This window comes from Psittacula echo (genome assembly GCF_963264785.1).
Source record: "Psittacula echo genome assembly, chromosome: 5".
Taxonomy (NCBI): domain Eukaryota; kingdom Metazoa; phylum Chordata; class Aves; order Psittaciformes; family Psittacidae; genus Psittacula; species Psittacula echo.
The window spans coordinates 5,674,656-5,696,843 of record NC_137739.1 but is presented as its reverse complement, the minus strand read 5'-3'; the positions used below and the strand labels follow the sequence as shown (position 1 = coordinate 5,696,843).

At 52.9% G+C, this 22,188-nt stretch overlaps 2 protein-coding genes across 6 annotated transcripts in view; both read right to left on the bottom strand.

Annotated features, from left to right (window-relative positions):
• Positions 1-10,911, bottom strand: part of INTS1 (integrator complex subunit 1) — a 39,115-nt gene extending 28,204 nt beyond the window's left edge. For 4 of the 5 annotated variants that reach the window (XR_013956778.1, XM_080617263.1, XM_080617265.1 and 1 more), the window contains exons 1-21: positions 10,777-10,911; positions 10,389-10,679; positions 9,617-9,813; positions 9,277-9,414; positions 8,665-8,824; positions 8,187-8,292; positions 7,721-7,907; positions 7,434-7,579; positions 6,992-7,133; positions 6,471-6,647; positions 6,081-6,189; positions 5,386-5,506; positions 4,644-4,721; positions 3,958-4,115; positions 2,711-2,807; positions 2,252-2,343; positions 1,865-1,925; positions 1,284-1,481; positions 917-1,046; positions 562-741; positions 321-470 (exon numbers count right to left, since the gene is read on the bottom strand). Coding sequence is in view for 4 of the 5 variants with exons in the window: in XM_080617263.1 (XP_080473389.1) it covers positions 321-470; positions 562-741; positions 917-1,046; positions 1,284-1,481; positions 1,865-1,925; positions 2,252-2,343; positions 2,711-2,807; positions 3,958-4,115; positions 4,644-4,721; positions 5,386-5,506; positions 6,081-6,189; positions 6,471-6,647; positions 6,992-7,133; positions 7,434-7,579; positions 7,721-7,907; positions 8,187-8,292; positions 8,665-8,824; positions 9,277-9,414; positions 9,617-9,813; positions 10,389-10,679; positions 10,777-10,834 (2,976 nt within the window). In the remaining variant the exon portion in view is untranslated. Of the gene's footprint in view, positions 1-320; positions 471-561; positions 742-916; positions 1,047-1,283; positions 1,482-1,864; positions 1,926-2,251; positions 2,344-2,710; positions 2,808-3,957; positions 4,116-4,643; positions 4,722-5,385; positions 5,507-6,080; positions 6,190-6,470; positions 6,648-6,991; positions 7,134-7,433; positions 7,580-7,720; positions 7,936-8,186; positions 8,293-8,664; positions 8,825-9,276; positions 9,415-9,616; positions 9,814-10,388; positions 10,680-10,776 lie in introns of those variants that run through there. The other variant, XM_080617266.1, reaches the window with a different exon arrangement.
• A 634-nt stretch (positions 10,912-11,545) lies between these two features.
• On the bottom strand, positions 11,546-21,703 carry LOC308221719 (lysosomal alpha-glucosidase-like; the record flags this gene model as incomplete). Its single annotated transcript, XM_080618905.1, has 20 exons — positions 11,546-11,608; positions 11,839-11,985; positions 12,059-12,223; positions 12,350-12,448; positions 12,650-12,791; positions 12,876-13,024; positions 13,150-13,301; positions 13,405-13,538; positions 13,882-13,999; positions 14,353-14,437; positions 14,580-14,693; positions 15,502-15,612; positions 16,320-16,451; positions 16,522-16,640; positions 16,845-16,964; positions 17,919-18,015; positions 18,465-18,630; positions 19,746-19,891; positions 20,067-20,592; positions 21,681-21,703. The coding sequence occupies 20 exons, from the start codon at positions 21,701-21,703 to the stop codon at positions 11,546-11,548; spliced, it is 2,808 nt and encodes a 935-aa protein (XP_080475031.1).
• Between the last annotated feature and the right edge of the window lie 485 nt (positions 21,704-22,188).

Here is a 22,188-nt window from a genome sequence, read left to right as displayed (position 1 = left end):
TGGATATAAGGAAGAAATTCTTTACTGTGAGGGTGGTGAGGCACTGGAATGGGTTGCCCAGGGAGGTTGTGAATGCTCCATCCTTGGCAGTGCTCAAGGCCAGGTTGGATGAGGCCTTGGGTGATATGGTTTAGTGTGGGGTGTCCCTGCCCATGGCACGGGGGTTGGAACTGGATGATCTTAAGGTCCTTTCCAACCCTGATTATTCTGTGATTCTATGATTCTATGAAAGAATTACACTGTGCTGGCTCCTAACTCATAAGAGCCTCTGCCCTCAGCTTTGGACAAACTTTAGTCAAGAAGATTTTCATTCTGCTCACCTTCATGGCCAGGACCCGTGAGGCCACCTGGGAGGAACTCAAGCGTCGTAGGAAATAGTCAAGCACCTCACAAGTTGTCTGCTCATCTGCTTTGGGACCCAAAAGCAAGTCTTGCAAGCGTCCAAGCAGCTGCCTTTGTTTCTGTTGTCTCTGTGGAACAAGAAGTTGGCCTTTCCAGTAAAGTCAAATCAGGGAGGCACAGAAAGTAGGTAACAGAAGTAATCCCTAAGAGAATACTCACCTGGCGTTTCTTGGCACGCTGGTCCTTACTCTCGCCCTCCTCCTCTTCTTCACCTGAGGTTGACTCATCAGCAGCATCATGCAGCAGGAACTCACAAAGGCACTGCACGGGTAGGACATCCAAGGAACCCTCGCTGGACTGAACCAGATCTGCCAGCCATGGCATTGACTGTGATGAGGCCTAGGAAGCAGGAGAATAACAATGCAACAGCAGCAGAACATAGATGTAGCACACTGACCATTTTATTCCAGAGCAGTAAACCACCTTCCCCTTAGCTTCCTTTTGCCCTTCACTCTGCTCAAGTTTGAGACAAGGGACCAGATCCCAACACAGCCAAGCCATCGAGGCAGCCCACCTGTCTTTGGATGATGTTGAGAAGGAAGTCAGGATGCCGACTGCGGCACAGGAGGTGGCCCAAGCGAAGCGACTGGTTCAGGCTTTTCACCTGCTCCAGGACATGTGGTGGTGGTCTCCGTGGAGGGCCCCTGCCAGAGAAACAAGAAGTTATCCACCAGGCAGACTTACCTTCACTCTGGTGTTGATGAGGATCAGTCAATCCAGTAGTATATGAGTGGGACATGGAGGTGGCAACAGGACAAGGACCCCAGGCTACCAAATCTCAGGGCTCCTCTTGCCCACATCAACCACCCTATGAGCAGCAGTTTCCTGATGAGCATTAACTGGGATTTCATGATGGCACCAGCCTGCAGAAGGTTACTTACTGAGGGTCCAGACTTGTCAACTGGGACAGCAAGAGGCTGCTGCTCTCTGTAATGGTTTGTTTTGTGGATGCAGCAGCCAGATGACCCTCAAATGCAAGAATCTCCTGTTTTTCTCTCTGTGAGATTTGGAGTTCACGATTGATCATCTCTGTGCGTGTCTCCTCATCCGTCAAGGTACATTGAGGATAGGAATAATTACTGAGAAAATAAGTTAGAAAAGAAAATTGTTATCTTGGCTTATTCAAAACTCATGAACCACAGGCAGAAAGTCCCCAGAACCTCAGCTTCCATTAGGCAACATAGAAAGAAACAAGACAGCTTCCCAACGGGGCCAGGGAGACTGAAACCTTTTCAGCAATGCACACCACAGTTATCCCTCCCTTTTTTAAGCTTTATTCCTTACTTCTGGTATTTCTGTTGGAGGAAAGTACCTTTCCTACTTAAACTGTAGTGTTGCTGCCAGCCAAATTATTTTACATCAGTCCTACTGGAAAGGAATGAGCCAGGTGACACAAACTTCATTCAGACATAAATGTTTTCAGTGGTCTATTTGACTTATGTAGAGATTTAACCATACTAACTTGGTCATGACCATTTCCATGAGCATCTTTAGAGAAGGGTACTCCTCCCAAGCAGCCAGACCTGCAGCAGAGAAAACAGCAATCAGGAATACAAGGAAAAAAGTGAGGGTCTTTATATATATTCTAACACACTCCAAAATGGGGAGACACACAACAAACTCACTTCAGAACAGCCCACCACACTTCAGAGCACACACCACACAATTCCAGCCACAAGCTGGTCTAAACCTCCACACTGTGTATTTTTGCACACACAGGGAACAGACAGTTAGTTAACTGTGGCTGTCTCACCAACCCAGCACATGCCTTGAACACACGCATCCAGACTTCAGCACAAAGCACAACTTCTGCAGCAGAACCAGTATCCTGAGAGATGTCCACACTCACCAATGTTTTCAGGATTGAATGCAGCCACTACCAGCAGGAGAGGCCAGGCCTTCCAGTAGAGGGTAGAAATAGCTAGATTTGGAGGCTGGTACCTGCAAAAGCCATCAACAAATACAAGCTGTCAGATCTGGTTACTTAAGCCTGTCTCAAGGTTGCTTTTCTCCTTAATCATGCACTGATCTAAAGATTCAGCCTCTTTCAGGAGGGATAGATAGATTCAACTGAAAGTATCACAAGCAGAAAGGTCAGAGTTCTTGCAGAGGAAAGCCCATTCCATGAATCAGGTCTTAATTAGGTCTTAATTGCTCTAGAGAAATCCCCACCTGAACATTGAAAGGTTTCCTCATGATTCTGTTATTACAAACTGTAGTAGGGAAAAGCATCTCAAAATCTGTGAGTTAGGACTGTTAGTCACCAAGTGAAAAAGAGCAACAAGATTGTCTATGTGATAAGCCTTACCCTGGGGGTAGCTGGATATTCTCTGGGTGGTGATAAGTGCACAGATTTAAGACTGCATCGATCAGCTGGATTCTTTCTACCCTCAGGACCTCGACATCTGGAGGAGAAGAAAAGACTAAGCAAGTTATTGACCTGTCTACCTGGCTGAAAGTCCTTCAAGAAAAGCCTTACAGTATAAGAAAAATTTCACTTCAAGCAACTAGGTTATTGTGGGCTTGTTCTCATGATATTACAGGAACAAAACCCAACAACACTTTAAAAAGCAGCAACACTTAAAGTTGTAAGTCAATATATAAGGATATCGAGCTTTTCAGCTCCAATTTGGTTTAAATTCTTAAGGGCAGGTTTTTTTCCCCAAATGCATCCAATATGATACCTGTTTCAGAACTCAGATAAACTTCTTCACGTAAGCAGTAAATCTGCTCAGAACTTCTGGGGCTCAGAGGAACTAAAAATGCTATTCAACTTTGTTGCAAGTTTTCAGACTGACTCTAACTCCAATTCTTCCAGTACCTGAAATGGTGCAGCATTTAATATGCTATGCTGAGAGACTGGACATGTTTTCACAGCAAAGTCTAGTTCATTCCACTTGCACTGGATTAGACTTTGCTATTAACCAGTGAGCACTAAAAGCACATAAGATGCTTTAGAATCAAACTCTGACAACCCCCTCAACTCTGACACAAACCCATATAACTCAACTGAATTAGCTCCAAGGATGACAGGACAAATGCTGAATGAATTCATAACAGGGGTTAAGAGTTAAGGTTGCTTTTGTAACTGCTATTCTGTAACAGTGTTTGAATGGACTTATGAGGAGCATGCTATACATAGGTTAATTACCTTGACATCCAACCCTTTCATTTTTGTACGGTCTAAAAATTTCTACTCATTTTACAGTATGTATAAAGGACTAAACTGCATTTTAAGATGCTAACTCCAAGCTTTGGTTGGTTATTCACAGTCCTTCATCCTCAACACAACCAGTAATTTCCCCAACACTCCATGACAGAAAATTAGAAACAGAGAGAGACAGTAGGAGAAAATAAGAAGATTCTCTAGTGAGAAAGCTACAGCAACATGTGCCTGGCTTTGAGCCAAATGCTTAGCTATCCCGACTCAAACATGCTTTAAATGGTGCAAAGGCTCTCCGGTATGTGGTAGGAGCTGCCACAGCCAGCTGTGGCAATAACAGGACATGCAGACAGGAGGAACCACTTGCTGACTGGAGATTTATGCAGTCTTACCATCTGCTTGCACAGCCGCAGCCCGCTTCACCAAGTGGTCAGCGAGCTCCATGGCATCCGCAGGGCCAAGAGGAAGGTCCCGCGACAAACCGATCACAAGGATCCGCATCAGAGTGTCTTCAAGGATGGGCACCTCGGAGCAGAGGCGAAGGAAGAAGCTGCATGAGACGTTAAGACATCAATCAGGTTTATTTTGACAGCAGTATGAGGGTTCCTGAAACCTCCCACAGACCCTACAGCTCATCTGAGCAGAAGAGAAATCACAGCTTTGTTCACATTCCCTTCCCAAGTCTCCAGCTCCAAATGCAGTTACCTGAAACAACCTGCTTTATGGAATATTGCTCACATTGCCTTGTACCTCTACATTTCAGCCTGCTTGAGTTTGAGCTCTCTAACATTACCCCAGTAAAGCAGACAGCACAGGACTGCCCTTCTTACAATTACAGCATCAAGATACAGAACAGCTTGGCACAGGGAACAGGAATAAAGGAGGAAGAGGATCAGGTGGAGAATGGAGCAACATCCCTCAATCTTAAGGCAATGTAACAGATGAAGAAAATCTAAGCACAGTTCCAAGTCTTGCCAACACAGAGCTATATAAGGAACGCCAGAAAACACCCATTCCTCTGCCTCCAGCTACAGCAGCTCCATGCCAGTACCCAGCTATGGGTGGAGAAAGCACTCACTTGCGGTCACTCTCAGGGGGCCAGTTGTCCCATTTGTAGTAAGTTTCTGGCTGTTCTGTGAAGAGCACCTTGTGGAGGCTGTAGAGACGAAGAGGGCAGTAAACATAATCTATGTGAGGCTCAAGAACACATTCAACAGCCCAGTCTCCCCAGACTCCTGCTAATGCTTCCCATCCTACACATGAAGGAGCCTCCCAAGATAAGCTAGTCTAGCAAAAGTTAACGACATGAATCATAACAGAGAGAACTGCACAGTATGGGCATTCAGCTTTTATACTTTCAATAACATATCCCACTTTCTATTAATTCTGGCTTGACCTACTACTGTAACGCCTTGTGCCAAGAGCCCAGGACACAAGCTGTTTGCCAGAAGCAGGCAGAGAAGACATCACTACCTATGGAGCCCACAATCATACAGCCTGAAAAATTATAGCAGACAAAAGAACAACAAGGAGTCCACAGGGATCATGCTTAGTCAGGAAACTGGAAATTCCCTATTGGGTGGACCCAAATAATTCAAATCAGGAATATTTTCCATCATATATTTCTGGTAAGAGGATGGATCTGCAGAGAGGGAGACAGTCCCAGCCTAAACACTGCTAAAACAGTTTCTGCTCTCTGTCTGACAGGAGGAGAGAAATCCAACCAAACCCTGGCATACACATGGCTTTTCACAAAATGTCATACACTGTTGGGAAAGGAACTGCCTATGCATTGCAGATTACCAAGCTGTGTCTCTTACCAGTGCACATAGTCCTTTGGAGCCAGCTTGCTGATAGATGGAACAACCGTATGAAGCCACCAGACAGCATCTCGCTGGATAGCAGCAATCTGGTTCTGGAAAGAGCGCAGCACTTCCAGGTCTGAAAAACAGCCAGGTTACAAACTACACATGTATGAAGAGCCCCTTCAAGAGCCAAGCAGGACTGGGGGGCTGTTTTAGGAGCAGATAGTAACCAGGGCTCTGAAGCATCAACAGTAAACTGGGGAGAGGTACAGTGGACAGCCTTGAGTATCCCAGCACGGACACCACACACACTTTGCTTTCTGATGCGTGCTGCAGCAAAACCACAAGATGTAGCATGGATAAATTAGTGTTGTGAGAAGAAGATACCTGGGCAGTGCCACCCCAAAGGTCTGTCTTCTCAGCATTAGGTACTCAGTAATCCTAATGGCTGCCCCTCCAGGCTTGAGGCCTCTCCATACACAGTTCTCTTTTCCCAGCCTCTCAACCACTGCTTCCATAGATACAGGAAGCACCCAGCCATACAAATGCCACATCTCCCAGCTCAGTCAATCTCAGGATGATAGCGAGCACCCACATGCCTCTGTTCAGAATGGAGACTTATACCTCTTCCTAACCCTAGTTGCAATGTTCCCCCAACCTCAGGGGGAGGTATCTATCAAGCTGCCCATCTTCAGAGTTGTTCTACTTACTCTTTTTTTCTCCTTTGTCCCAAGCAATTCCAGCCTCCTTCACCTGGGCTGTAATACCAAGCATCATGGAGACAGCTAGCAGATCAGTTATGTGGATGACAAACCGCTCCTTAAAAAAGCAAAAGGTGAATTGAATCAGTAATACCTAAAGCTGCCTTTTTAAAAAGTGTTTTGTCATGGAAGATTATGATCATGGATGTTTGGAAATGGGATACGGAAGCAATGCTATGAGACACACAAATATTGACTCACTCAGGTAACAAAGAACAAAAGAAAGAGCAGCCAGAAAAGCAGCTACAGAAGAGCCCAGTACACCACTGGTGCACCCAGCAGCACAAGAGTCAGTACATCACTGGTACACCCAGCAGCACTAGGGTCAAACAGTGGTACCTTAAACTCCATTTCTGCATACTGGGCCTCTTTGCGTTCCTGCATAAGACCCAGACAGAAGGCCTGGAAGTTGATCTCGTGTTTTGTCTGTTTGATGATCTCTCGCAGCAGAGCCCGTGAAGCCCGCAGGTAATCATCCTTAGTGGTCAAAAGATCCTGGAACACCATTGCTAGGTACTAAGGCCATACAGAAAGAGAAAACTTTCAGTGTATTGTAAGGTATCTTCATCCACAAAATTAAAAGACACAAGGAAACAGTGCCTGTCCTCGAGACCCCCTAGGGAACTGTAATAACCCTTCTCTCATGAAACTTCATTACCACAAGTTTGGTCACTCAGAATGTGGGAGTTAGAAAATACCCATGTACATTTATTCCTGACAAGTGTAATAATGTAATTTCAAACCAGTATGATACAGATCTCACAGCTGTATGTGAAAAGATTTCATTTGAGCCTCAAATCAATTAATCTCTCCGGTGGGGCTCTGGGAATACCATCAGTCATATAAGACACTACACCTACCTTCGGAGCTTGCTCTGAGCTATGCTGAAGCACAGTGTACAGGATCTGCATATTGTTGGGATTTCTTGCATTTGACAGCTCATTGAAAATCACAAACTTGATTGTGGTGCCCAGGTTATCCCTGTGTGCATTCAAAAGCTCTCTGCAAGGGAAGACCAGAGGTATCAGAGCTGATGTTTCATTGCAGCTAGACCCACTGTTTCGATTTCTCTTTGAAGTATTTAGCACATGAAAGTGAAAAGGATGGAGCAGCACATATGTCCAGCAATATTAAAGGATTACAAAGATTTCCAGGCCGTTGAAATCCATCTAAATGTCACACACAACACCCTAGGGTCCAAGCTGGCATTTAAAAACACTCTACAGAGACACTGAGTCCATCAGGGCCCTGGACACATCTTCCAGAGTGCTTCCCCTTCCTGTCGCAGTCCCAGTCACTCACCTGACACACAGCATGTAGTGGTTGAGAAGGACTTTCGGCTTGAGACGAATTTTGATCAGGTTGGAGATAACATCCATGTCCTCTGAGCTGTGAGTGTTGCAGTTCATACAGACTGACATCAGCAAGTCCTGAGCTGGCTTGGTCAACTGCAAAGGAAGAGCAGAAAGGCTATTGTCACTTACCATCACAGCTCAGAAACTTACGCAGTGTACAGTATGCTGCCCTCCTGGCCGGATTCCAGACCAGGTCCAGAAGAGTTGTGCTGCTTCAACAACTTCTATCCTTACCTTCGGATTCTGCAGCCACATCTCCAGCCTCTGCACAGCCGTCTGCCGCACCTCTTTGTAGCCACAGGTTGCTGTTAGCAGCCGAAGGAGGTTCCTGGAGACATTGTCCATTGGCTGGCGCCGGTTGAGTTGGTCCCGCAGCATGTCTAGGACATATTCCTCCACACTCTCTGCAAGGTCTTCATACCTGGGCCGCACAAACTGCATTTTATTCACTTCCACACAAGTCAATGCTGTGGCCACTTTGCTGTGTTCAGAGATCAGCATCCTTTCTTGTTTGTGGTACGCATTACAAACAAAGTCTACTCTTTCCTCCTACAACCAGTTTTATCTGATGCTCAACAACCTCTAGCAAGTGCCTCAGGACAGATAGTGCAGAGGAGCTCCCTACTGCAGCACTGCAGGAGTGGGAGAGCAAAGACAGATCTGCCACACAGCTACATCAGCAGAGCAAGAAGCACTGTACCTGGGCATGAGCTGGCCCGCCTGCTCTGGACTCATTTTCTCCTCTGCAATCAGCAGCTCACTCTGGCTGTCTTCCTCCTCAGTCATGGAAGGGTGTGGGCTGCTTCCTAAGAGAGACCAGCACACAGCATGCTTCATAAGACAACTCCTTTTTCTACAGAGCACTCACTCATACTCTCATGTGATTAGCTTCTTTCAAGGATTCCCTTCAGCAGCACTGAAGGAAGCCACAACTAGTCGCTTCCTCACACTGTACCACACACACACAGAGGCACATTCCCCAAACCTCTTTCACTGCCTGCCCTCAAACGTCCCCAGGAAATGAAAGAGCCCCAAAGAGAGGAAAAGCAATGCCTGGAACTCAAAGTCTGCTTTATGTGACACCATCAAGTAACAAACTATTCCACCAGTCAATGAGCTCACCAAGCTTCATACTCTCCCCACCCCTCTCTGTTCTTGCTTCCCAAACACCTTCTTACCAGCACTAAGGTCCCCTCCGCTACGTCCAACTTCTCCATGCAAGAGCATGCTCTTAGGAGGCATCTTTGTGTTAAAAGCTGTTTGGATGTTATCCACAAATGTCTTGCAGTGAGGGCTGTCCACCCAGATGCGCTCACCAAGGGAGTCCTCAATGTAAACCTGCAGAAGAGAGCACAAACCACGCTCAAGCCTGTTATTTTTACTGATTAATCAAAGGGGTACTTGTAAGCTTCCCCAGTTTTTATTTACTTTCAATATACAGCTGCAAATTAGGAAATCAGCATAACCTACATGGATGGAAAACAGATCAGACGACTGCAGGAAAGCCACACTAGAGCAAAAAGATCCCAACCATCACAATCCAAACTACCAGGCACCGACTCTCTCAAGCAACACAGCTGATTAATCCTTAGCAAAGATTTTACAGCTTCTACAGCCAAAATATAGAAGCTGGTCCTTCAAAAGCTTAGCCTTTTAAATTAATGGGCTGGTTTAATCCCTGCAGACAAATTAGAAGATCCTGCGACACTTTTATTTCCCAACCCTGGCTGGTTTTACCCAGTCTGCCCACCACTGCCTCAGCCCAGCAGAAGCACCCTTGGTTCAATAACCTTGACAAAGATCTCCGGCCAGTTCTCATCCTCTTCGTAAGCTGCCATCAGAAGGTTGCAGGCCAAGACAGACACGAGGCTATTCCCTTTGGCTTTGAAGTTGATGGAAGCATCTCTTCGGAGCAGACTGCACAGTGCCTGGAATACCATCCACAAAGTTAAAGTGATAATCAAGCCCTCTAGCAAGAAAGCATACAGAAAAGCTTTACAAAAAGAAATACAAATTGCAGTAGCTCGCCACAGATATACAGTATTTTAAAGACACGCAGATTAAGCTTTCACCTGAGGGATACTGAACTATGCTGCAATGATACGCCAAACTTAGAGGCACAGCCCTCACCTCAATAACCCCTTCAGTGGCAAAGATGTTTGGCTTGATTTTGGCCAGGTACATGAGGCTCAGGTACAGCGTGGTATCAGGTTTGGCTCTGTTCATCTTCAGCTGCTTCACCGCTCCGCACAGCACTCCCTCAATACGGTCATCATTGCCTTCTGCCTCTGCTGCCTCAATTTCATCCAGCAGCACAGTGGGGACAACTGCAATCACCAACACACAGGCATCAGCATTTACCTTCAATAACTTGCCCTAAGATGCTGGCAGGGCCAGTCACCAGGAAAGCAGAGCACGCACCAGCTCACCTTTAGCCCCTGCAATGGCTCTTCCCAAACCCAATTGCTATGAAAAGCCCTGATTCACACCTGACAATGCCCCTTGGTTATTATTTAGTTGGTTCATACTAGCACGCTCCTCTGCAAATGTATCAAACAACAGAAAATGGAATGACAATTCTAAAAGCAAGCCCCATGCAGATCCAGACTCTGCTAAAGAAATATATCAATAAAACACCACACTCCACACTCAAAGACGTCCTCAGAGAGCCTTTTGATACTGCTATTATACACCTGTCAGGCAGGACAGTGAGCACAACTGAATGCCACCAGGAGAGGAGACAAAACTGCGACTTCAGCCCTACATCCAGCACGGGAAACCCTTAAGTGCAGCACACAAAGCCAGTGTGTGGGCTTCAAGAAAGGCTCCTGGGCTGAAGCAGTAGGGAAAGGGAAAATCGCATCCCCAACCTGCCTGTGCCGGCAGAACTCTGAGGCCTCACCTTCAATCGGGATGACAGAGGGCTCCTTGATGGAGGGTGAAATGGCTCTCTTCTCCGCCACGGCCGCCTCTGCCAGGCGTCCCAGGGCGCTGAGGGGCGGCGTGGAGGACAGCTTGGGCCGCTTGGTCAAGCCGGTCAGCCCCGCCGGGCCCGCTAAGGCGGCGGCCGCGTCCCGCTTGCGCTCGGAGGGCAGCCCGGGGGGCGCCGACTTCAGCAGGGTGACGGCGGCTTTGCCCTCGCTGCTCTGCCCCTTGGAGCCCAGCGCGATGAAGTCTCCCGGCGGCGGGTGCGCTGCAAGGGGACAGGGAGCAGACGTGACAGCGCCGGACACCGCAGAACACCGGTGCCTCCCTCCCGCCGCCCTCCTCCCCGGCCCGGCAGGACTCACCGGAGGGCTTGGGCACGGTGCTGGGCCGCCGCACGGCAGCCGCCTTGGGCCGGTTCATGACGGCACCGCCGACGGGCCGCGACCCGGCCGCCACTCTCGGAAGCGGAACTTCCCATCCGGCCCCCGCCCCGGGGGTGGAGGCGAAAGACGCGCGCTCCCGCCCCGCCCCGCGGGACAGCGCCGCCAAGCGGGCTGGAGGGGGACCTGCACCCAGGGGTGAGGGAGATGGGAGAGCGCTGGGGTCTCGGGGGGGGGTTTAGGGGAGGGACAGGGATTGGGGGTGAGGGTGGGGGGTGGTTTGGTGACACTGACCAAGGGGCTGGAATCAGGGGCTGGAGGTGGGGGAGTGGGATGTGGAGTTGGAACTGGGGGGCTTAGATTAGGGCTGAGATTGAGCTGCTGAGATTGAGCAGCTGAGATTGAGGGGATGGGAGGACTGAGATCAGATAAAACTGGGGGTGATCAAAGCAACCGGCTGCCCCCCACCCTCATCCCCCCCATGCCCTCATCCCATCCCCATGTCATGCTCCCAGGACAAGTTCTCCACGTGTCTTTATTGCAGCAGGGACCGCAGGCACACACACCACACAGGGGAACCAGGAGGGGGGGACATGGTGGCCAAGCCTCCCCTCCAAGGCTCCCCATCCACTGGCAGGAGGTAACAGTCCCCACCACCTCCTCCGTAGCAGCATCCCAGCTTCAAGGGCTGAAGCACCCAGCAGCTTCCAGGCAGTGATGGCTAGGTGGGGGTGACCACCCAGCCCCCTGCTCACAGCCACTGCAGGGAGAAGCCCTGGTTGAGGCTAAGGCCGAGGTCACTCACAGTGAGAACCTGTGGGAGGAGAGGAAACATTTTGGGGTACAGCCTCAGCCTGGGGACGTGGAGCATCCTGTCCCCTTCCCAGCCTGCCTGAGCTCCACTCCCCCTGAACACTGACACGGCAGGACAGCCACCTCCTCAGCCATCAACCGTGCCTGTGGCCCTTACGGCTAGGAGAGGAGGGATGGAGACCTCCAAGGATGGGGCTTCCCCAGGAGAGGGCACCCGAGATGCGGCCATACCTGGTTGTCCAGGTAGGAGAAGGGCTTCTCCTGACCATTCAGGAGGACCTTGCTGGGTGGTTCTCGCACCCCAAAGATGCTCAGTGTGCCAATGGTGACTTCAGTGGCCTCAGCGCTGGCATGGAGGACAGTGGAGGTGAAGATGTTCTGCAGGAGGGGACAGCATAAGCTCAGGGTGGCTGGGTACCATCAGACCCCCCTACCCTACACTGCATCCCACCTGCGTGACATTGAACACCACATAGGAGTAGCTGCCCCGCTCGAAGGTGTCCAGGCTCTCTCCATCATCCCAGAAGAGGTCCCCCCAAGCAGTGTCACTCGAAGACAAGGCCACAATGAGGCACAGGGGGTTCCTTCGGGTTGCCTTGCTGGTGGTCCCTGGTTTCTGGGGTTCAAAGGCATGAGTGCTGTAGGGCTGTGAGCACAAGGGATGGGGGTCTGGGAGCTGAGGTGCAGGGGGGACACACACATGCTGTGGACAGCTCTGGGGAGGTGATGGATGCGTGCTTACCTGGGTGGGCAGGATGGCACCCTCCCGGATGTGCAGGTTGAGGTGATCCAAGGGGGCTGACATCTTCACCATCTCCCCACTGCTGTTCATTGAGGAGCCCTGGGCAGGCAGCAAGAGATACAGGTACGAGGGGGTCAGGGGCACAACACAGGGCTTTGGGCATAGGTCTGGGATGGACCAGCCATCCCCACCCCTTCCTCCATCAGGGCCTGCTGGGCTCAGCTGTGGCTTCCCATCAACAGCCCGAGATGGTCAAGCAGGGACCATCCAACCCCAGCCATGCGCCGCGGTGCTCCTCACCGTGTAGAAGTCGTACCACGTGCCTCGGGGGACATAACCCGTGACTGAGTCCACCCCAGGATCCAGCACTGGTGTCACCAGCAGGCTCCGGCCCCACAGGAACTGCCTGTCCAGCCCGAAGGTGGTCACATCCTGGGGGAACCTGCGGCAGGATGGAGATGCCACTCGGATCAGCCACTTCTCCGTGATCCAGTGTCTCCACAGCTCCTGGTAGGGATGCTCTTACTCAAAGAACAAGGGCCGGGCGACGGTGTCCCCTTGCAGGTGGGCACGGTGGAAAAGGGTGTAGAGGAAGGGCAGGAGGGAGTAGCGGGTCAGCAGCACATCCTTCATGGCCGTCCTTGCAGCAGGGCTGAACACCGTTGGGTCCTGGGCCTGGGGGAGACAAGGAGAGTCATCCCCATCCCCAGCCTCTCCAGGCATCCCCATTGCCCCTGACCTGCATCCCACATCCCCCATCCCACATCCCGCATCTCACCCATGGAATGCCTCCCACTGACCTTCTCGTTCTGGGTGTTGTGGTTGCGAGCGAAGGGGTAGAAGGCACCGAGCTGCATCCAGCGAGTGCACAGCTCCTCCGAGGTGCTGCCGGAGAAGCCGCAGATGTCTGCCCCGATCAGCGGGATGCCGAAGAGGCTGAAGCTCAGCAGCCCTGAGGGCAGGGACAGGGAGTTTCCGAGATGTCTCTGAGCAAACAGGAGGCTCGATGGAGCTGGGGGTGCTGGTAGGGAGGACCTGCATGCCGTGCCACCCACCTGGGATGGAGTAATACATGTCCTTCCACTGGCTCCGATTGTCACCCAGCCAGTGCCCCGAATACCGGCCCTGGCTGGGGAAGGTGGAGCGGGAGATGACGAATGGGCGCTTCCCCTGGATCTGGATCAAGGCACTGGAAAACCACAGGAAGGGACAGAGGCAGGAGGTGAGAGCAGCCCCCCAAGAATTTACCTTAACCCACAATAGAGGAGGTAGGGGTCAGCACCATGGCAGCCCTGCAGTGCTAGAGGGTTGGCCAGAATACAGTGAAGGCTCAGCGCCAGGACCGGCTTCATCCCCCATATGCAGTGTCAGCTTCCCTCCTCTGCTGGGTTATCCCATCCCAAAGGCTGTCAGCAGCCACAGCATTTGCCCTTTGGGTCAGGCACTCAAATCCCCATCTTTTCCCTACACAGCTGTGAGCAGTAGGATTTCATCCCATCCCCAGGCCGGCAGGAAGCGGGATGCTTGGGTACCTCGCTGTGGCTTTGGCTTCCATCAGCCCATAGAGGTTGTGGAGGTTGTAGTGCACCGAGGCTTTCTGCTTCGCCGAGGCACACACTGTCTTTGCAGAGAGGGAATCGCCCAGCACGGCTGTCAGGAGGGAGAGGTGCTGTCAGCACATGGTGGGGAGGGCTGCAGGGGATGCAGATCCCCCTGCTCTGCTTACTGGCTTTGGGGCATCCTTCCCACCGCTGCCAACCACTGCCAAACCGGCACCAAAAGCTCATGCAGATGGTCCTATCCTGGTCCCTGATATGGCCTGACAAGTGTAGAAGGGTTGGTGTGGATACTGGCACACGGAAGTAGGGATGGAGACATTCAGTGTGTGAAACAGAGACGTGATGTCTCTTAAAAATGGTTTTTCCCTATCACACGCAGTTGCCAGTGATCTCCAAGCACACAGTACCTACCAGCACAGCCTTATATTTCATCTCCTTCCTTACCCGGTGTGTAGGGTGGGCTGTCAAGCTCTCCCTGTGGGCAGCCTTCTTCAGACCCATCCATGAAGTTGGACGGCTCATTCATGTCCTAAGCAAAGAAAACAGTGGAGCAATTTCAAGGGGAAAGTTTTGGGGATTCATGGATAGAGTGGAAAAACGCATTTGAAAGGAACAGACGGTGTGAGCAGAGCTGCTGGCAGGGAGTGACACGGGGGCAAGGAGGGACTTACGATCCAGAGGCCGTCGAAGGGTACATGGGCATGGAAGCGCTGCAGGTTTTCCAGCCACCACTGGTGCGTGTCAGGGTTGGAGAAGTCTGCAAAGGCAGTGAAGCCAGGCCAGACCTGTGGGGACATCACAAAATGATGGCTTCAATGAGCAAGTGGTCTGTGGGGTACCACCACACGGAACGGGGTACTGCAGGGGTGTGAGCATGCTGGAAGAACCAGGGGTGAAACAGGCAATAAACCCAGGCTGACTGCTTTGAGTCCTGGATGCTGCACACACAGCATCCCTCCTGCCTCCATGGTACCCAGGAGCATCGGGATGCTGAGGACACCCCAATGTCTGGTGGGCAGTGGCAACTGATAGAGCAGCTGCTCTGCCTCCTCTTGCACAAGCCCTGACACCACTTAGCCCAGGGCATGCCATGGAGAGGCCATGATTTCTTCACACTTTTCCTCACTCCAGGAATTTTAGTGGATTCATTTCTCTCCACGTTTTCAGGCTACGTTAAAAGCCTCCTCCTTGTAGACAGCAAGGGAAAACTGGTGGGAGCAAATGGCCAAAGGGGACAAATTGTGAGGGAATCACTGCGGAGCAGATCCAAAGGCACGTGTCCATCACAGACAACCTCCCCTTAGCCCAGAAACAGGAAGGGACAGAAATCAGATGACCAGACTGGGCAGAACTGCCAACTCCATTAAGCTCATATGACATCCACGGGCTCCTCTGCTGGGGCAGGGGCTGGCTCCTGAGGGTGCTGGAGATGCCAGGAGGTGACACACAGGGGTGAGAGCTGAGCCAAGCCCTGGCAATCATCCCGGAGAGGTCCCTTGGCCACTTGTCTTTCCCTCCAGCGTGAGGGATGAAACCCCAGCCCTGCTATTGCTTAATGCCACAGGGCTGGGATTTCCCTCCAGAGCTCCTCACCTGCCCGATGAGCGTCTGCCCTTGGGTGGTGTTGAGGAACAAGCCCCGTCGCAAGCCTTCATCAAATGGCCAGTAGGAGCCATTGGGGTTGGTGCTGCTGATGCCAGGATCCTGGGGATGGAGCAGAGCGTTAGTGCCATTCCTGGCAGGCCATAGCCTCTTCCTCGTGCCAGAATGGTGTGATTCAGAGAAGGGGACAACCCAGACAGAGTCAGCCAGAGCTCACACATGGTGGCTGTTTCCCCCAAGGGGAACAGAAACTTGCTTCAACACTTCTAAAGCACCACTTCTGCAAGTCCCCAGGACCCACCAGGGTGTTTTAGGAAGGGGGGAACAAATGCAAGAAGTCTTGTGCTTATGCAAGAAATGTCAGGTCACAGGTGGGCTTGGGATACAAGGGGGAGTTCAACAGGGAGGGAACACAACCTTTCCCTCCCCAGGACCCCCAGCAAGCAGAAGCAGTACCCCCTTTCCTTGTGGAGGGAAGAAGGGAGACCACAGCCAGGTCATGAGATCCCAGCACTCATGCGGATGTGAGCACCACGAGTTGAACAGCCTGACCCGCAGTTCCTCCATCCTTTTAGCCATGGGGATAGGGGCATCCCTGTGCTCCCGTAGCAGAAAGGAGCACAACACAATAACCTGACCCATGCCTCCATGGTCCCTACACTGAGGGGATTTCCAGTGGCAGTTCCAGTGGGGATCAGTCTTGGATAAAAATCCCTGGGGCTGCAGATGACCACAAGCCTCCCTTATGCCTCTGTATCACATCCTGGCTCTGCAGCCAAAACAGCACAGGGGGAGAGGAGGAGGAGTACCAAGATCATAACATAGCGCTGCCCATGCTTGTGCAGGTCTTCCACCAGCGACGGGAGGGAGGCAAATTTCTGGGAATCAAAGGTGAAGTCCCGGTACCCATCCATGTAATCGATGTCATTCCACTGCGCATCCTGTGGGACAGAGGCTCAGGGATGGGTCATGGAGCCTGGAACCCCCCCCTGCATAGGTCTGAGGAGCTACCTGAGGGATCTGGTAGTTCCTCATGGCTCTCACGGTCTGCCAGGTCTCATTGCTGGATCCATAACCCCAGCGGCAGAGGTGGAAGCCGAGAGCCCAAAAGGGTGGCATGGCCGGGAAACCTGCAGCGGGAAAGCAGGAGCATGGATGGGGTGTCCCAAGATAACAGCAGCATCTCAAAAGGATGGGAAGGGAAGGGGGAAAGGGGGTGATTGCTGACCCCTCCCTAACTGGGAGGGCTGGGGGCAGTGGTGAAGCTGGGTTGAGATGGAAATGGGGTGTGGGGAATGTGCCAGCAAATGGCCCCATTGGATGCAGGCACTTACCTATCACCTGCTGGTACTGCTGGATGACCATGTTGGGATCGGGCCCCAGGAAGATGTAAAAATCCAGCACCCCCCCGATGGTCCTCCAGGTCAGGCCTGGAGCGGGTTGCAGAGCCACCTCTTTGGTGAGGGGAAGAGAAGAAGACAGTGGTAACTGGGGAGCAACTCCTAGATCCCAACTCCCATGGCAGGGATCAGGCAGCACCACAGGCAGTGGAACACAGAAATCCCTGCCTTGTGCTTAGTGGATGCTAAATGGGCATCTGGAGGCTTAAATCATCACTGGCTTACATTGGGAGGTTGCTATCTTAGAAAACTGCTATTTAAGCCTAAAGCTGCACCATTCTCCCAGCTTCCACTTAAAGACCAAGCACATGCAGGGCTTACTTTCACATCCTCCTGCAAAACCCCCTCCTTAGGGAATCAAGAGCTACTTGTACAGGTGAGCAGGTGGGAGCAAGGGCTTTCCTAGAAGGAAAAGGAGAGGGCCCTCAAACATCAGCTCATGAGGCTACATCTCACAGGAGCTCCTGCTGTGGAGCATCCCTGCACTACAGCGAGCGCAGCTGGAGCTATGAGAGATGCAGTGTCACAGCATCGACCCAGCTGGCTGCAAGCGGCGGCTGCCGGGGGGGACACGGGTGGTTGCCGGTGCCATTCCCAACACGTCAGGAGCCCGCGGGAGCTGCTGTGTTACCAGCTGGCAGATCCCACAGCTGGGAACAGCACGGGTGGCAGATGGCATCACCGGCTGCGCCCTGTGCCACACTGCCAGGCCTAGGGGCAAGGATGTCATGGGTGGAGGGGGAACGGGCACAGACCCACACACAAGGGACTTCCTTTTCTGATGGCAGCTTGGTAGCTGGGTGTGTGGTTAAACTGCTCGGCAGTTGCTAAAGAGCCTCGCCGTAGCCAGGAAACAGATGGCGATGCTCAATAATGGAGCTATCAAACCACATCTTTCCCTTTCATGGCTTCCTCTCGCCCCAAGTTCCCAAACCAGCTGCTCCAGCATCTCCCATGTGGCCCTACCTGCCAGGGACAAGCTGGCCTGAGATGTCCCAGCTCACCTACCCATCGCGTTGCTGTTGAGGAGGAAAACCCCGTGAGCATCTCCACCTTCCTCCATCAGCAGGTAGAAGGGGTGAGCACCGTACAGGTTGAATGATTCCTGCGAAGAGGAGGTGATGGGTGAGAGAGAGCAGCTCCGGGGCAAAGCAGGAGAGCCCCCATGTCACCAGGGGTGAATGAATGGCCCCAAGTTGCATCTGCTGCCCATAGAGGACAAGGCGAGGGATAAGGATGGTTTCAGAGCTGGGAGGCTCCTTCTTCCTCACAGCTTTGAGGCTGAGAGCGAGCTGGACTGGGCGAGGGGGAAACCTGCCTCATCACAACACGTTGCATGAGCAGCAGGGTGGAGCAGAAAGCACTTGAAGTGCCAAGAGCATTTTGCAATTGCACTGAAATCCTCCTGGTACGTGTCTGCCTGCCAGCCCCGACCACCCCCTGCTTCTCCCACTCCTGCTGTCCACCCCCTGATGTGCTTTCCCAGGGTGGTAAGAGAGTGGTACCCCCTCTCCTCACCCCCTGCATCCCCATGGGGACGGGGGGAGATGGTACCGTGGGAGACACATCGCGGGCCCACAGCGTGAGGGTGCTCCAGTCCATGCTGTGCAGGAGGGGTCCGCGGTGCTCCCCCAGCCCGTAGAGGAACTTCGATGGGAGCAATGTGGATATCTGAAGAAACTGGTCAGCGAAGATCAATGGGGCCACAGTGGTGTTGAGCCTGCCGGGGTGACAAGGAGAGAGAGAGAAGGTCAAGAGGAGAGATGAGGGGTGGCAGCTATACAGTGTGGGCCACTATGAGGAGGCAGATGAGGGATGGATGTGACTGTTGATTGTGAGGGGGCAGCCATGAGGAGAGATCAGTTTGCTCTTAGTGACATGGTTTAGTGGTGGGCTTGACAGTCCTGGGGTAATGGTTGGGCTCAATGATCTTTAAGGTCTTTTCCAACCTAGTTGATTCTATGATTCTAAGAGGGATCCTGGGATCCACTTGCCCATCAACAATTGACCCCTTCGCTCTTGAAGCATCTCAAGGGTCAGTGCAGCTTTATGTGTCCCACACCACATCCAGCCCCAACACACTGGCCTAGGCAGCAAATTCAGGTCTGACTGGACATGAGGCACAGCCCGAGGCTGAACCAGCCTGACCCAGCATGGCACGGCCTTTCCTTTGACACCAGAAGTTTCCACCCAGGTTATTATTAACCATCAATGGTGGTGGGGTTTCTCAGTCTGCTGTCACTGATAAGCACCTCTCAAGGATGGACAACAGGCACCAGCAAACAGGAAGGAGGAAAGGATAGGATCTCAAAACACCCTGGCCATACATTGACCAGCTGTGAGTGCTCACCAACAGCTCAGGGTGGGCAAAGCTTTGGAGGTGACTGAGCAGTGCAGCAAAGCAGTCCCTTTCCACAGAAAGCCTGGAGCTGTGTGTGTCCCTATTGCTTGGACAGCCAGGGAAACCCCAAACCAGGGTGAAACAGGCAAAGCTACAACTCTCTTGTGGCCCTTTCCCTGAGCCACCAGGTCCCTCATTGGTGATGTGCTGTGACCTGCACAAGGGCTGCTGTAGGACATGGAGAGGAATTAGGGCACTGGGAGGGTTTTGGATGGGTGCTGATCCCACCCAGCCCTGCCACAGCCACAGCAAGAACGTGGCCAGAGTGTGGGGGCAGAAGCCACATACTCCATGGAAAGATGAACACAAAGAGTGATTATCGGCTGGAGATCTTGTAGTGTGGGAATTCCCTCTGGGAATGATGCTGAAGCATGCCTATGGTGGGATGAGCTTCCCCCCACCCATTGCAGGACGCAGAGGAGGTGGGTTCTTACAGCACCATCCCTGTTGCTCTGCGCCGCAGCACCACCCCAAAGGGATCCCAGGAGAAGTCCAGGCTGTAGATGGGATTTCCTGCTTTCTTCACTGCTCGGGGAACCTCGAGAGGAACCTCGTACCGTGGGTTGGTCGCATCCGTTATCTGCAAAATGGAGAAAAAACGCTTTAAAAGACCAGCAAAGCAAGAGGGCAGAGGGCTGGAGACGCTCATTGGCCACACACAGCCATGTCTGGAGCACAGGATCTTGCAGACTCTGTCTCAGCAGGGTCACCTATGGGATGGAGGGATGCAGGAGAGCAGCCAGCGGGAGGCTCACCTTGATGTGCAGCCGCGTGTCCGTCTCAAACTCCACATCCAGCCTCAGCATCTCGATGTCCCGGGGGTAATAGGCCTTCTCCCTCCGCACCAGCAACCCCACCATGCCCAGCGCTGTCTGATTGAGGCTCTCCAGGGTGTAGCTGGGGAAGTCGGGGGGGTAGAAGCACCAGGGCACCCCTCGCTTGTCCCCCGCCGGCGGTGGGCTCTCGATGAAGCAGCACCCTCTGCTTTCACAGAGCTGCTGCGTCACCACCACGCGCCGCTCCGGATAGCAGTCAAAGCGGTGGCTTTCGGGTACCAGGAGACACTTGGGGGGCAGCGTGGGTCGGGGCCAGCCCACTGATACCTGCTGCAGCACCCAGACGGTGACGGCACTCAGCAGCACGGCGGCCACCAGTAGCCCGCTGCCCACCCAGCACGGGGCCAGCTTCCCATGGCCGGTGGGCACTGGGGCAGCCCCTTCCTCCTCCAGCCGGCATGCTGATGGCTGCGTCAGCTTCTGGTACGACTTCATCGTGCTGGTGCTGGAGCGAGGGGGAGAAGGAGGCAAACATGAAGGAGATGGAATAGGGGAGCTCACCGAGCCTCAAGGATGGCTTGCTTTCCCGTAACCAGTGCCTGTGGGTCAGGCAAAGCCTGCCCACCTCGGCACCCTGCACTGTGATGGCTGTGCCCTTGGCTAAGACACATGCAGCAAACTTGGCAAAGGATGGCTTTGCCAGGGTCGGGTGGGCCTGGCCCTTCTGGAGTGTGGGGAGATGCTGCCCTACAACCCTCTGACAGCCCCAAGGAACAAGGCAGCATCTGCCTGCTCCTGGGGCTGGCAAAGAGGCCCCTCAGGTTTTCGCCAGGTCTGAATTTATGGGCTGCAGCGTTTCTGGAAGCTGCAAGCAAAACCGAGCTCCCTCTGCACATGGGAACAGAGCTGTGGTGCTGGGAGCTGCGGCTCCGAGGTACAGAGCATCCTCTGCCATTGCCCAAAGCCCTGAGTCAGAGCTTTTAGCCCCAGGAAGGGCTGGGTGAGGGATGGCAAGGAATATGCAGTCAGCCTTTGCCTCCCACTGACAGACCTGGTTTTTACAACCTCTTAGGCAAACATCTCCTAGATCGTAAGCAAAAGAGACCCCCACGCTCCTGCTGAGTGCAGGGAGCAGTCTCAGCACCTTAAATAAGAGACACAACTTTCTCCTCTCCATCTCCCTCCCAAGCCATAAGCACTCAGACCCTGCACACCTCCTCCCTGCAATCTGCAAAAGCTCAGCCAAACGGCTCTCTCCAAAAGGCAGATTTTATTCCCCGACCCCAGTATGGCTCAACCTGCCACGGCCTGGCTCCGAAGCCTTATGCAAGCGCCGGTCACTTCCCCACGCGTGAGTCCCCAGGGGTAGGAGCACCCACCCTGCATGCGACCCCCGGGGTCCTCGGCGTGGCACCAGCCCACGGCCCCATGCTCATGCGGTGCCACCCCGCAGCCGTGGCACGCAGTGGGGGGACCGGGACACCCAGCGCCTGCGGCTGTGGGGTCCCCAGCGCTGCCCGGGGAAGGCACCGCGATCCGGGCCCCCCCTGCCCCGCATGCCCGGGCTCCGCTCCGGCCTCGCCAGGCTCTTACATACACGTGTCTCCTCTTGACATTGTGGCTCCGGGCGGGCGGGCAGCGGGCAGCGGGCAGCAGGCAGAGGGCAGGCAGCGGGCAGGCAGCGGGCAGGGCTCTCAGCCGCCGCAGCAATGCCTGCTCCGCCGTAAAAACCCTACGAGACGCCCGCTCCTACCGCTCCTCTCTAGTAGCTGCGCCTCCACACACGCCTCCTAGGACACTTGCCAGCCGCTTGCTTGCTCCTCTGGTCTGTGTGCTTTGTATTTGTATGTTTTAATATATATATATATATATATATATACACGCAATGTTGCTCGAACGCCACGAGGTGCAGATTATGGGAGATGAGTGATTGTTCAGATTTTTCCCAGCCTGGATGCACTCAGGGTCATACAATCATAGAATAGCTTAGTTTGGAAGGGACATTCAAAGGTCATCTGGCCCAACCCCCTGCAATGACCAGGGACATCTTCAAATAGATCAGGTTACTCAGAAACGAATCCAGCCTGGTCTTGAATGTCTG